The 15333-nt window shown below is 37.0% G+C and overlaps 1 protein-coding gene across 1 annotated transcript in view; it reads left to right on the plus strand.

Moving 5' to 3' along the window:
• The window catches only part of LRRIQ1 (leucine rich repeats and IQ motif containing 1), a 184037-nt gene that overhangs the window by 160963 nt on the left and 7741 nt on the right, over window positions 1–15333 (plus strand). Inside the window, exon 23 of the mRNA XM_065935480.1 lies at window positions 13358–13490. Within this exon, the coding sequence (XP_065791552.1) occupies window positions 13358–13490 (133 nt within the window). The remainder of the gene's footprint in view (window positions 1–13357; window positions 13491–15333) is intronic.

A 15333-nucleotide genomic window follows, 5' to 3' on the forward strand; every position in this document is an offset into this window, starting at 1 on the left:
ATACATGACTACTGGAGAAACCATAGCTCTAACTACATGGACCACTGTTGGCAAAGTGATTTCTCTGCTTTTTAATACACTCTTTAGGTTTGTCATGGCTTTCTTCCAAGGAGCAAGCGTGTCTTAATTTCATGGTTACAGTCACCATCTGCAGTGATTTCGGAGCCCAAGAAAATAAAGTCTGTCACTGTTTCCATCGTTTTCCAATCTATTTGCCAGGAACTGATGGGACCGGATGTCATGATCTTCATTTTTTAAATGTTGAGTTTTAAGTCAGGTTTTTCACTCTCCTCTTTCACCTTCATCAAAAGGCTCTTTAGGTCTTCTTCACTTTCTGCTGTTAAAGTGGTATCCTCTGCATATCTGAGGTTGTTGATATTTCTCCTGGCAGTCTTGATTCCAGCTTATGATTCATCTAGCCCTGCATTTCTCATGATGTGCTCTCTCTATATAAGTTAAATATGCAGAGTGACAATATACAGCCTTGATGTACTCCTTTCCCAATTTTGAACCAGTTCATTATTCCTTGTCTGGTTCGAACTGTTGCTTCTTGTCCTGCATACAGGTTTCTCAGGAGGCAGGTAAGGTGGTCTGGTATTCCCATCTCTTTAAGAATTTTCCACAGTTTGTTGTAAGAGGCATTAGCATAGTCAATAAAGCAGAGGTAGATGTTCTTTGGAATTCCCTTGCTTTTTCCATGATCCAGCGGATGTTGGCAATTTGATCTCTGGTTTCTCTGTCTTTTCTAAATCCAGCTTGTACATCTGGAAGTTTTTGGCTCATCTACCGTGGAAGCCTGTCTTGAGGGATTTGGGGCATAATCTTGTTGGCATAAGAAATGAGTGCAATTGTACGGTAATTTGAACATTCCTTGGCGTTGCCTTTCTTTGAGATTGAAATGAAAACTGACATTTTCTAGTCCTGTGGCAACTGCTGAGTTTTCCAAATTGCTGGCATATTGAGTGCAGCACTTTTACAGCATCATCTCTTAAGATTTAAAATAGCTCAACTGGAATTCCATCACCTCCACTAGCTTTGTTTGTAGTAATACTTTCTAAGGCCTACTTGACTTCACCCTCCAATATGTCTGGCTTTAGATGAATGACCACATCATTGTGGTTAATGGGGTCATTAAGAGCTTTTTTGTTCAGTTACTATGTGTATTCTTGCCACCTTCTTTAATCTCTTCTGCTTCTGCTAGGTCTTTGCTGTTTTTGTCCTTTATTGTGCCTGTCTTTGTATGAAATGTTCTGTTGGTATCTCCAATTTTCTTAAAGAGATCTGTAGTCTTTCCCATTCTTTTGTTTTCCTCCGTTTCTTTGCATTGGTCACTTAAGAAGGCTTTCTTATCTCTCCTTGCTATTCTCTGGAAGTCTACATTCTTATCTTTGCCTTTCTCTTCTTTTTTATTCTCAGCTTTTGTAAGGCCTCCTCAGTCAACCACTTCGCCTTCTTGCATTTCTTTTTCTTAGGGATGGTTTTGGTCATCACCTCCTATACAATGTTACAAACTTATGTCCATAGTTCTTCAGGCACTCTGTCTACCAGATCTAGTCCCTTGAATCTATTCATCACCTCCAATGTATATCATAAAGGATTTGATTTAGATCATACTTGAATGCCCTAGTGGTTTTCCTTACTTTCTTCAATTTGAGCCCAAATTTTGCAATAAGGAGCTAGTGATCTGAGCCACAATCTGCTCCAGGTCTTGCTTTTGCTCACTGCATACAGCTTCTCCATCTTTGCCTGCAAAGAATATAATCAATCTGATTTCAATGTTGACCATCTGGTGATGTCCATGTGTAGAATCATCTCTTATATTGTTGGTAGAGGGGCTTTACTATGAGCAGTGTGCTCTCTTGGCAAAACTCTTGTTGGCCTATGCCCTGCTTCATTTTGTTCTCCAAGGCCAAACTTGCCTGTTATTCCGGTTATCTCTTGACTTCCTGCTTTTGTATTCAAGTCCCTTATGATGGAAAGAACATATGCATTAGAGTATTTCTGTTTTATAGCTATTCAAAAACAATGATTACAAAGAAAATTAACCATCTACTTGGCCCTCAATTAATCAATATACATGAATTAGAGATGTCTTTTTACCAAAGAGTAGGAACTTTTAGATACAGCAGGGAACTGAAGTCTAAACTATATCAAAAAACAAAAAAAAAGTAGGCACGAATATTTATGTAGCCATTATAACCATGTTATTTTGAAAGCCAACCTACTTACATCATCAGTTTCATCCTTATTCTATTGGGTGGGCCCTGGTTTGGATGACCTACTATATTAACACTCCCTGAGGGAGTCTAGGTTGGATAGAGGAATATTTTCCGAGGATAATTAAATTGAGAGAGTGAAACAGGAGAGAATCATGTCAATGGAACCTCCTTCATGGTTATTACTGAGCAATTGCTGAAGTTATTTGAAATAACTTCAAATCACTTAGGACTGTGTACCCTTCTTATCTTTTGGAAATTAATTCTTCTACATTAAAGACACACTAAGAGCCTCATTTACTATGACATAAAATGCATTTTAAAAATACTTGTTGCAGACTTAGATTTCTGGAAAGAGGGACTTTCTAGACTGTCCCAGAAAATTGTTCAGTCTAGTTCTGTGGTTAATCCTGGAATCTTCCCCCCTGACAGCCATCCCCTGGAACCTTGATCTTAGCCTGGATTTAGAAATTTGTACGGATAGTCCCACCTGCAGGGTAGGTAAGTCTTAGCTTGTGACAGTTGAGAGAACATCAAAACTGTGCATAACAGAGATGATTTCACTTAAAGAAAAATGGCTACAGTTATTAAATCCATACTAAATGTGTGACCTTATATATATTTTCTTATTTTATATTGTTATTATATCCATTTTAAGAGGAGAACACTGAGGCAGAGACAGCATAAATAATTTGCCCAACATGACACACAGTAAGTGAAAGGTCAGCTGACTATGCAAATTAGTTGTTAGCTAGATGGAAAGATGGGTAATGTGTAGTTTTGCTTTACGAACTGGATTACTTTGTAATTATTTTCTTATATATGGTAGATCCAGGGCCTTGTCTAATGGAAAAATCAGTGGTGTGCCTGATTCATGAGAAACAGTAGAGAGGAATCTTAGACAATGGCTGTGGGGTCGTTCTAAAAACAATATCCTGTTGATACCTTTGTTAGTATCACTTAGATATGGGTACATCTGCCAATGCCGTGGCAGAGAAGGATCAGTACTACTGATTTACCCTTTCTCCTCAGGCTCCATTAGAGCTTGGCACAGCGCTGTTAACAGATTCTGGCATTTAAAATTGTGATATTTTGTTCATCATGGGTTTTCGTGCTAATTTTGCTTTTAAAATGTTATTTATCTTGATTACTGATTTTTCGGCACTCCCTTAAATTTTGTGCCTAAGGCAAGTGTCTCATTTGCCTCACTTGCCTTATCCTAGCCTCAGCCCTGGTTAACAGCGAACATGGAGACATATTATATGTTAACAAACCTGCTATTTTCTTGAGTTATGTGGCTCTCACAGAAGAAACCAAAGAACCACTCTTCATGTAGTATTTGGTACTCTACTATAAAGACATTAATGAGGAGGTACAGCTCAGCTGAACAACACAAATGGGAAAACATATCCTATAAATTGAGTACAGAACGCATAATTGTTTAATAAGCACAACTATATCCACTTTGTAGAAGAGTGATTCTGTTATTCTAGAGGGATTTACTTAAAGCTAGCAGTAACATAGTATTAAAATTATATCTTACAAAATCCACGTATTTTAAACTGTATAATTTAGTAACTCTTATTTTTCTTTGCTTTTATAAATTCAACACCCCCAAACAGATGAATTTGAAAATTAATTCAAATGTCAGAAACTAACAAGTATTTTTATCCTAGTACGTTTTTGCCTTCTCTGCCATAAAATATAGTGAAATATGTAAAGGAGTGGTTAGTGCTGCAATTAGCCTTTGACCCTTACATATAGTTTGGCTCTGTTCCCAAGATTTCTGTTTTTAAGCTCTCAGACTAACAGTCCTCCTCTTTGTTCATACAATCATTTTTCCTTAGTGATCAATTACATATATATTTAAATATATTTTAAAAGAATAGAAATGTTGCTTGTCACACACAAATGGCTCTTAGAGAATTATTGGTTTCATGCCAGTGCTGTCAACTTTCCAACAACAGACTGGATTGGTTAAGGAGAGAGCCATAAACAGCCTATCAACAAGTATTTATACAGATGTTAATGAATTTAAAATTGTTTATGCCAAACTCCAATTTTATTCGCCCTTTATTTGTGAGGTATGATGCAATAACTGCTCTTAACAAACACATGCAGACCACTTATACTTTATAATGTAAATCATATTTTTTACTATTCCTAACATAAGATACATAGAATCAGCCATTTATCAAAGTTACCAAAAATATTTCTGTCATATGAAACATTTTGCTCAGCATGCCACCATGTCCTCCGAAAGCTTTTGGTAAAGAAATGAACTCATCTCTACCTGTGAAACCAATAGTATTTTATTATTATATTACTGAGAAAGGCTATTAAAAGAAAAGAAAATAGTCATGGGAAAATTGCCATAGGTATTAAAAATATAAATCATTAGCTTCTTTTTGTGTGTCCCAAATGATAATTGAATCCTAATCTCCCTCTGTATAGGATGCTATGCTATATTGAAAATTTAGGAAACTGATTAATTTGAGAAATATGAGTTTAATGAACACTTATTTTGCTTTTCATGAAGAAAAAATATTTTCATTAATTTAAAAAAAAAGAATTTCTTTTGGAGAATTTTTTAAAGCTGAACTGCTTTTCTCTAGGATTGTATACATTGTCAACATTTTATAAAGTAGCCATTTATAAATATATATATACATATATATATATACACACACATTGTTTTTACTTTGCTACCTTGATTGTCAGTTTTATCCCAATTTAATTGCAACTTTCAGAGCTAAAGTTTCTATTATAATAATAAAGTTAATCACATTTAGACATGTGTTATGCTCCACAATACACAGGTTTGTCTGCATGCTAAAAATCTAAATTCCATTTCTCAGAGAACATTAATCAACTATGACAATCATTCCTTAATCTTACCAATATTTATTGAACATCATCCTACTATGTATCACTTATAAAATGTATATTCTAGTAGATAAAACTGACACATGAATAGAAGAGTAAAGTGTGATGTAATAAATGCTATCGTGAGGTCTCTATATTATCCATGGAGGACATCTCTAACCTAGTTTGAATAAGGAATGAAGTGTTGGAAGATCAGGAGCTTACTCTGAAGAATGTAAATTCCAAAGTAAGACCTGAAGTAAGAACACCATTGGTGAAGTATATAATCCCAAACACAATGTCTATAGGCAAATGAGATCATTTTTAGTAACTATAATACATCTGGGTGGTTGAGGGAGGAACTTATTAGATGTGTCTGAAGGGATAAGGAATGCCATGCAAAATGTTTTGAACATTATCCAGACACAGTAGAGAACCAAGAATTCAACCTATGAAAGTGCAAATTAAATGGGTACTTTATTTTATTTTTTTTTTAAATGGGTACTTTAGAAAGACCATTTGCTGTATGGAGATATATAAGTGGGAACAAGGTCAAAAGCAAAAAGACCAGTGAGAATGCTGTTACAGTAACTGAGAAGAGATGATAGTGGGCCGAATTAAAATAGTGACAATGCAAACACCAGAGATTTGATAGAATGAAGAGAATTTAGGAGGTAAAATCTGCAGTTAAAGTGTGAGGAAGAATACTGGTTCAGTACAACACTCAGGTTTCTGAGTTTTATACTGACAATGATGGTAGAATTATAGGAACTTGGAAAAGGTAGGATAAAACTTGAGTTTAGCTTTTTATGTAATCTGTTTAAATTGTCTGTAGGATACCTAGTAGAGAGACTTTGGATAAATACATTTCAGAATGTGAGAGAAGAACTTGAAGGAATATCCTCTGACAGGAAACTTAAAACCAAAGAATAAGATGGGGCTAGGACGCTGCGCCAGAGAAGAATGCTGAGACTAGAAGAGATGCCAGAGGAAGAGGAACCCTTGAAGGAAACTGAGGTTTAGACGGTAGGGCAGAGAAAAACAGGACAAGTATGACTGAGCAAGAGTCAGAGGGAATAAGCCTTTTGAGTAGGAAGAAGTGGACAATGTATAATATTAGAGGAGTCAGTAAGAACTTCAAAAAGTGCAGAAGATTTAGCAGTGTTGTATTAATGATCTCGGTGTGAACAGTTTCAGTGAAACGGTACAGGTAGGAAGCCATATTGCAGTGAGCTGAGGCACACGCGTCAGTCAGTCAACAGAGACTCACTCCTTGTCAAAACGGAGCAGTGGAGAGGGGGAAGGAGCCGGGTATTAGTGAGATAACTGGCAGGGAGGCTAGACCTAGTTCTGGATTAGATGTCATTACATGAGTGAGCAGCCAAGGAAAACTCCAGAATATCTGGTCTGAATGACCTGGGGAGTCAGAAGAAAAAGCAGACAAACTAGGATGATGATAAAAGCATGCTGTGATTCTGAAGTTCAGCTGGATCTGAGAACAGGAATAAAACAGAGGTTGGTGATATCCAGTCCTCTAAGCTGCCACCCCCTTGAAGCAATAAACACTGTGAATCTAGTTATCTGGGCTTCCCTTGTAGCTCAGTTGATAAAAAATCTGCCTCCAATTCAGGAGACCTGGGTTCGGTCCCTGGGTCAGGAATATCCTCTGGAGAAGGGAAATGGCAACCCACTCCAATATTCTTGCCTGGAGAATATCATGGACAGAGGAGGTTGGCAGGCTACAGTCCATGGGGTGGCGAGAGTCAGACTTGACTTAGCATCTAAACCATCACCATACCATCTAGTTATCCAGTTGACTGGCATCAAAGGCCAGCACAGCATTAGGCATGGAATGAGGTGGTGAGGGTGGGGTGCTCCTAAATTCTATAGAATGACAAGCATCAACATCTGAAGGAGTATATGTAAAGGAGCCAGAAAGGAAACCCTTGAAGTCTGATGTTCCAAAGTCTCACAGAGAAGAGAGTTTTAAGACAAAGAAAATGTTCTGTGTAGTTGAATTCAGCAGAAGGGCCAGTGAAGATAAGGAATAAATGTGCTGGGTAGATAAGATGGTTTAAGGTCCTCATTGTAAGGATAATCTCAATTTGACAAAATTGGATTGCAGTAAATTAAGGAGGGAATGAAAAGGGAAGACAAAGCAGACTGAGAGAGTTAAAGAGTTCTCTTAATGGAATTTTGTTAACCAATGTATTTTAGCGTGAAAGACAAAATATTAGAAGAGTGTAGAATTTGTCCCTGAAATCTTAGTTATCATTTTATATTTATCAAATTGGAAGATACAACCTATAAATTATGAGAGGAAAAAGGTTTATAGTTTAGAAGATATTTAGCAAGTAGATAAATTTGTATGCCTAGAGAAAAGTTTGCCCCTTTTGAAAATAGAGTAGAAATTAAAACCAAACAATGGTCAGGAGAAAATATTTGCATCAGTGGTAACAAATAAAGGATTTTGAATGGTCAATTGAAAGCAAAAATGGAAATACTAGAATCCAGCAGATAATTGGGAAGAACAAGAGAGATACTTTATACTTTATATATTATTGATAAGAAATCATATGGAACCACTTTAAATTTTGCTAGCAGTAGAAATATATAAATTAAGACTGTATTAGACAATATTTTTCTCAAAGTATCAACAGCTTTAAAATACTTAATATCCCAATGCTGACTAGGTACTTAGTGAAATGATTAACCTCATGTCAGTTCAGTTCAGTTCAGTCGCTCAGTTGTGTCCGACTCTTTGAGACCCCATGAAGCACAGCCCGCCAGGCCTCCCTGTCCATCACCGAATACCAGAGTCCACCCAAACCCATGTCGATCGAGTCAGTGATGCCATCCAGCCATCTTATCCTCTGTCGTCCCCTTCTCCTTTGCCCTCAATCTTTCCCAGCATCAGGGTCTTCTCAAATGAGTCAGCTCTTCGCATGAGGTGGCCAAAGTATTAGAGTTTCAGCTGCAACATCAGTCCTTCCAATGAACACCCAGGACTGATCTCCTTTAGGATGGACTGGTTGGATCTGCTTGCAGTCCAAAGGACTCTCAAGAGTCTTCTCCAATACCACAGTTCAAAAGTATCAATTCTTTGTTGCTTATATAGCTTGTGGTAAATTGGTAAAGGTTTTGTAAACTATTTGACGATATAGATTATACCATGTTCCTCAAAATATTCATGAATTCAGACATGTTATCTTTAATTCCACCTTAAAAATGGATTAAATAGAATAATTAAAAACCTTCATGTAACAAGTTGGTACATCATAGGGTATAACCCCTAAAAGCACTTTCAGGTTTAGATTTCCATTACATAGAATTCATTTGTTATAGTACTAATGGAAAAAATGCTATAAAACAAATCTATGAAAAAAAGAACTACAAAGAAATGCCTTAAAAATGTTAATCAGTGGTTAGCTTTGAATAGGGCTTTTTGTAGATTTTCTTTTCTTTGACTTTTTACTTTTCAGTATTTTTAAGGTTAACTGTTGTGAAAATGTGTTATTTATATAGTAAAAGAGTTTAACAATTTATAAATAAAAAGTTTAACAATTTTATATAAATTAATAGAATGTGTGTCCTGAAGTAAAAACAGCATACATAGACTGTAGTAACTAGGGTAGAGCATGGATATAAAAGAGAACTTTTGTCTTAGGATGATGGTACAAGAAATTAACAAAGACCTAGAAAAATAGGAAAGAACAGTAGGTAGGTAGTAGATTGCATTTTGCAGGCGGAAAGGTGTTTCTTCTAAAATCAAAAGGATTTATTGTGAAGTCTAACCAGAAAAATTCCATAAAAACATCTACTTCTGCTTTACTGACTATGCCAACATAGTCATAGTTTGTCAACAAACTGTGGAAAATTCTTAGAGAGATGGGAATACCAGACCACCTGACCTGCCTCCTGAGAAACCTGTATGCAGGACAAGAAGCAACAGTTAGAACTGGATGTGGAAGAGCAGACTGGTTCCAAATCAGGAAAGGAATAGATCAAGGCTGTATATTGTCACCCTGCTTATTTAAGTTATATACAGAGTACATCATGAGAAATGCCAGGCTGGATGAAGCACAACCTGGAATCAAGATTGCCGGGAGAAGTATCAATAACCTCAGATATGCAGATGACACCACCCTTATGGCAGAAAGTGAAGAACTAAAGAGCCTCTTGGTGAAAGTGAAAGAAGAGAGTGAAAAAGTTGGCTTAAAACTCAACATTCAGAAAACTAAGATCATGGCATCTGGTCCCATCACTTCATGGCAGATAGATAGGGAAACAGTGGAAACAGTGACACTTTATTTTTGGGTGACTTGAAAATCACTGCAGATGGTGGCTGTAGCCATGAAATTAAAAGACACTTGCTCCTTGGAAGAAAAGCTATTACCAACCTAGATAGCATATTAAAAAGCAGAGACATTACTTTGCCAACAAAGGTTCATCCAGTCAAAGCTATGGCTTTTCCAATAGTCCTGTATGGGTGTGAGAGTTGGACTATAAAGGAAGCTGAGCGCCGAAGAATTTATGCTTTTGAACTGTGGTGTTGGAGAAGATTCTTGAGAGTCCCTTGGACTGCAAGAAGATCCAACCAGCCCATCCTAAAGGAAATCAGTCCTAAATACTCATTGGAAGGGACTGATTGCTAAAGCTGAAACTCCAGTACTCCAACTCAAACTGACTCATTTGAAAAGACCCTGATGCTGGGAAAGATTGAAGGTGGGAGGAGAAGGGGACGACAGAGGATAAGATGGTTGGATAGTATCACTGACTTGATGGACATGAGTTTGAGCAAGCTCTGGGAGTTGGCAATGGACAGGAAAGCCTGGTGTGCTGCAGTCCATGGGGATGTAAAGAGTCAGACACGACTGAGCAACTGAACTGAACTAGAAAATGATAAAGGTCTGTAAGTAAACTTGGTCACCATTATTCTTCCTAAATAAAATGCTAAAATCAAGTTTCAAGAAGTAAATCCTACTTTCTCCTCAGTGACAGGGGTAATCCTGAAATGGTATAGCAAAAGTCATTTGCAGAATCATTTCCTGCAGCATTTGAATGGCAGTATACTTGGATCTATCCAGCCAATGTCACCACTATGCTACTTCTCTTTTTACACTGAATTCATGCCAATCTACCAATCCATGCCTTCAGGTTAAAAGAATATGGGTTGGACTCTTACAGTGAAATCTGTAATCTTTACTCGGGCATGGTTGTTGAGAAACTGGACTGAGTCTGATGTAAAACCACTTATGGTTTATGGAGTGTTATTGCAGAATTGAGGAAAACTTTTCAGAATGAGCACTTTAAAAAGGGGCTATAGCAAGTATATGTCTCTATTTTCAAAAGCAGAAAGACGCAAAGATTATTTTTAGCTAAAAGTACACTTGCTACATATCAAGAGTAAGTAAATTTCCAATTGTGGGTTCAGTTGATTATCAGGGTCACTGATTCCTCTCTGTCATTCCTTTCTGTCATTGCACTCATGGGTTCACCATTTGGTCTGATCAACCAAGAAAGGCAGATAAAACACTGGGACTCTGCTGGAAAAGAAAAGTGCTTAATGCAGTAACTGGGGTGGCAAGTCCAAATCTTCCCTTTGTTTGAGTGTCTTTTTTAGTTTCTGTATAAAGAAGGCCATTTATTAAAATGGTGTCTGCTCATGAATTCAGTGGTCAGCCTTTGAATGCAGAGTAATTGTTCCTTCAGTACAGCAACTATGGAGAAAGTGAAAATGAAAGTCACTCAGTCATGTCAGACTCTGTAGTCTCCAGGCCAGAATACTGGACTGGGCAGCCTTTCCCTTCTGCAGGGGATCTCCCCAAGCCAGGGATCAAACCCAGGTCTCCCGCGTTGCAGATGGATTCTTTACCAGCTGAGCCACAAGGGAAGCCCAAGAATACTGGAGTGGGTAGCCTGTCCCTTCTTTTCCAGCGAATCTTCCCAACCCAGGAATTGAACCGGGGCCCCCTGCCTTGCAGGCGGATTCTTTACCAACTGAGCTGTTGGGGAAGCCCTGCAACTATGGAGGGAGTGGCTTAAATTCAGGAAGCCCAGGTGGTGCTCAGGGTAAAGAATCTGCCAACAGATACACGGGTTTGATCCCTGGGTCAGGAAGATCCTCTGGAGGAGGAAATGGCAACCCACTCCAGTATGCACGCCTGGATTAGGCCGTGGACAAAGGAGTCTGGCTACAGTCCATAAGGTCACAAAGAGTCGGACACGACCGAAGGAACTTAGCATGCACGCAGGAAACAAGGGATATGACCATTTTAGAAAGGCAAGATGTCATGAGAAGTTACAGGAAGTTAAGTAATGTAATTTAGAAAAATAAACATCTTGACTTGTAGCTTTTCTGAGAACTGGATCTTGTATCTCTTTGGACTGAAAACTAGTCATTCCACTAGTACCACAGCAAATCTTAAGGAAAAAAAAAGACATGATAAATGTATCACCTTAGCATAGTCAAAACAATAGATGCTGAGTGTGTATACATGTGTGAATGTGTCACTGCCCATGCACCTAGCATTCAAAATAAGCTTCACAGCATGCCTCATTTGTCCTCCAAACAATCTGCAGATAAAAGATGACTTTCTGTGTTTGAATATCTATAGTGAAAGAATCGTTCATCTGTTAAGACGTGCCTGACTCTGCAACCCCATGGACTGCTGCATGCCAGGCTCCCTGTCCGTGGCTGTCTCTCAGAGTTTAGTCAGACTCATGTTCATCGAGTCAGTGATGCCATCCAACCATCTCATCCTCTGTCATCCCCTTGCCCTTCTGCCCTCAATCTTTCCCAGAATCAGGAATCTTTTCCAATGAGTCGGCTCTTCATATCAGGTGGCCAAAGTATTAAGAGCTTCACCACCAGTCCTTCCAATGAATATTCAGGGTTGATCTCCTTTAGGATTGATTGGTTTGATCTCCTTGCTGTCAAGAGACTCTCAAGCGTCTTCTCCAGCACCACAATTTGAAAGCATCAATTTTTTGGTGCTCAGCCTTCTTTATGGTCCAGTGTTCACATCCATACATGACTACTGGAAAAACCGTAGTTTTAAATACAGACCTTTGTCATCAAAGTGATGTCTCTGCTTTTTAATATGCTGTCTAGGTTTGTCACAGCTTTCCTTTCAAGGAGTCAGCATCTTTTAATTTTATGGCTGCAGTCACCATCTGCAATGCTTTTGGAGCCCAAGAAAATAAAATGTCACTGTTTCCACTTTTTCCCCATCTATTTGCCATGAAGTGATGGGACTGGATGCCATGATCTTGGTTTTCTGAATGTTGAGTTTTAAGCTAGGTGAAGCCAATTGAAGGAATAGTTCAAATTAATAAACTGACATTTTAAATACCAGATTTTAAATTGTAGATTTCTTGTGAATTTAATTACCATGAGTTAGTTTCAGTAGGTACCCCCTCTCTGGTGTACTGTCAGTGAACCCTACAAAGCTAACGTGTCCCTAAAAATTGTGATGGCACCAAAAAAGAAGTCATCTAAAAAATCAAGTCTATGGAGAAGTGCTCTAGAACAACAGGTCTTCATTGTAACTCAAGTGTGTGGCATTGATGTGGCAGCAATGTCTGCAGATCCTTTTTTTTTTTTTAATAATATGAATACATATACTATATTTAAGTGTAACTATAAGGGTTGGATTTTTCTTTTTATTTTTTTTAACTACTCTATTTTCCTTTATATTTATTACCTTGTATTCTCACCTGGCGTAATATCTCCTTTTGCATAGTTTCCATACTCATCTTCATTGTTACCCTTTCCCCTCTCCATCTTTGAAATCATTGCAATGGCATTAGCACAGGTTTCCTAAACCTAATATAAATGATTTTCCTAACTTACATATTGTACTAGCTTATCCAAACCAAGTTTTGTTTTATACAAAATTACAAATCTGTTTTGAATATCCTCAATATAAATTATAAATTCTTCATATGGATAAGATTGTATGAGAACAGTCAGATAAGTTCTGCCTATCAAAAATAATTATTTCTATTTTCTAACTAAAACACTAAAAAACAAACCCTCTAGAGTGTTGGTTTCATTAAAACAATTCTGCTTTTCAAAATAGGTGGGTTTGAAACTCAAACAGGAAAAGTACTTAATCTATGTGACTGACAGTATTTTTCTTGCAAATGATTTAGCTCCCATGACCTGTCTTGTTTTTCTCTATCTTGTGATAAAATTGTTAGCCTAGATTAAACTGCGTGGCCAAAATTTGATTTCTTTAAAAAACAAATAATATTCTCATGTTTTTCCCTAGATAAGGAAGAAGACATTATATATAAGGATACCACTGCAAATGAAAAATTAGAAAGGAGTAAAGAATATACATACCAGTGGCTTCATACACAGGTTGGGGTTCTTGAAACGACTGGTTCCAGAAATATGAAATGGTGAGGTCATCTCCCTTAAATTAGATTTTTGTATTGCAAACACATCTTGAAAAGTGAAACCTAGGTTAATTATGCTAAAACAAACATGACTTTATATAGCCAAAGGCCATATACTACATTACCAGACTATAAATGGCCTCTTATATAGAATAGATTTGATCACTATGTTTTTCACTATAAAATATTCAAGAACTTAGTTTCTGTAGTGCTTAAAAATCAACACAAATGATTGATGGTGATGATGAACCACACAAATGATTCTACTTTATAAAGTAAAATGCATAGTATCTATTAACTGTTTATAAATATAATCTGTATTAATGATGGTAGTATTTTATTTAGTGTTATTTTTATTATCATTTATGTTTAGCAGTTAAAATTAAACTCAACCCTGATCCTGCCACTTTACCAGTCATGTAACTGATTTTCAGTGATGTCTCAATATTTTAGTTCCCTCCTCTTTATAGTGAGATGATATCGCTCTTTCTCACAAGATAGAGGTGAGCTCTCAAATTGAGGTTATCAAATGTTGATGTCCCTTAGCAGCAAAGAAAGGTGCCTTTAACCTAATAAGTAACCAATTAATTTTTGTTATATTAATGTATGTATTAGTTTTCTAGGGCTACCATAACAAAATACTAGATTGCATGGGTTAAAGAGCAGAGATCTATTTTTCACAGTGTTGGAAGCTGCAAGTCCAAGATCATGGAGTCAGCAAGTTTGCTTTCTTTGGAGGTCTCTCTCCTCGGCTTGCAGATGGCTCTCTTCTCACTGGCTCCTCACATGACCATCCTTCCACCTGTGTTACCTGTGTTCTAATCTCCTCTTTGAACAAGGGCACCAGTTATATTGGATTAGGGCTTACCTCTTTGAACTCATTTTACCTTAATTGTCTTTTTCAAGGCCTTGTCTTCATATAGTAATTTTCTGAGGTATTAAGGATTAGGATTTGAACATATAAATTTTGAGGGAACAAGATTTGAACATATAAATTTTGAGGGAACAAGATTCAGTCCAACAGAACATAGAACACTTGTGTACATAACTACTAAACCAAAATTTTAAAGGAATAAAAGTCTGGAGATAATATTTTTGAAATATTTTTTGTTTAATTAAAGTACTGTTGATTTACAATGTCATGTTAGCTTCAGGTGTAGAACACATATATATTCTTTTTCACATTCTTTTCACTTATGTGCTCAGTCGCTTCAGTCGTGTCTGACTCTTTGTTACCCCATGGACTATAGCCTGCCAGGCTCCTCTGTCCATGGGGATTCTCCAGGCAAGAATACTGGAGTGGGTTGCCATGCCCTCACCCAGAGCATCTTCCCAACCCAGGGATCGAACCCAGGTGTCTTGGGTCTCCTGCATTGAAGGCAGATTCTTTACCTACTGAACCACCTGGGAAACCCTTTTCCTTTATAGGTTATTATAGAATACTGAGTTTTATTTAGTTTCCCATACTATATACAGTTGTCATAAATTTTTATGACTTTCACTGTAGCTACATATATCCACAAAACAATTTTTAAAAGTGCTATTTAAGCATTTTCAAATAGATAAACCAATACAAATCTAAATATAGATGACACTTTGGAAACATTTCCAGGGGTTGTGGGTATTAACTATTTAAATGAGTAACAAAGGAACAAGTCCTACAGTATGAGGTCTAACACTTAATATAGCAGAATGTTATAAGGTATAAAAATTAAACCTTTTTTATAATATATACAAATGAAAAAACCTTCATATGTAGTCAATTCTGTCCATATAATTTCTTCAATAATATGGGGAAAAGTGAAAAATAAAAGTGAAATTAAAACATTTCAAAACCTGGGTGGTT

The sequence above is a fragment of the Muntiacus reevesi genome, chromosome 4 (assembly GCF_963930625.1).
Source record: "Muntiacus reevesi chromosome 4, mMunRee1.1, whole genome shotgun sequence".
NCBI classification, from domain to species: domain Eukaryota; kingdom Metazoa; phylum Chordata; class Mammalia; order Artiodactyla; family Cervidae; genus Muntiacus; species Muntiacus reevesi.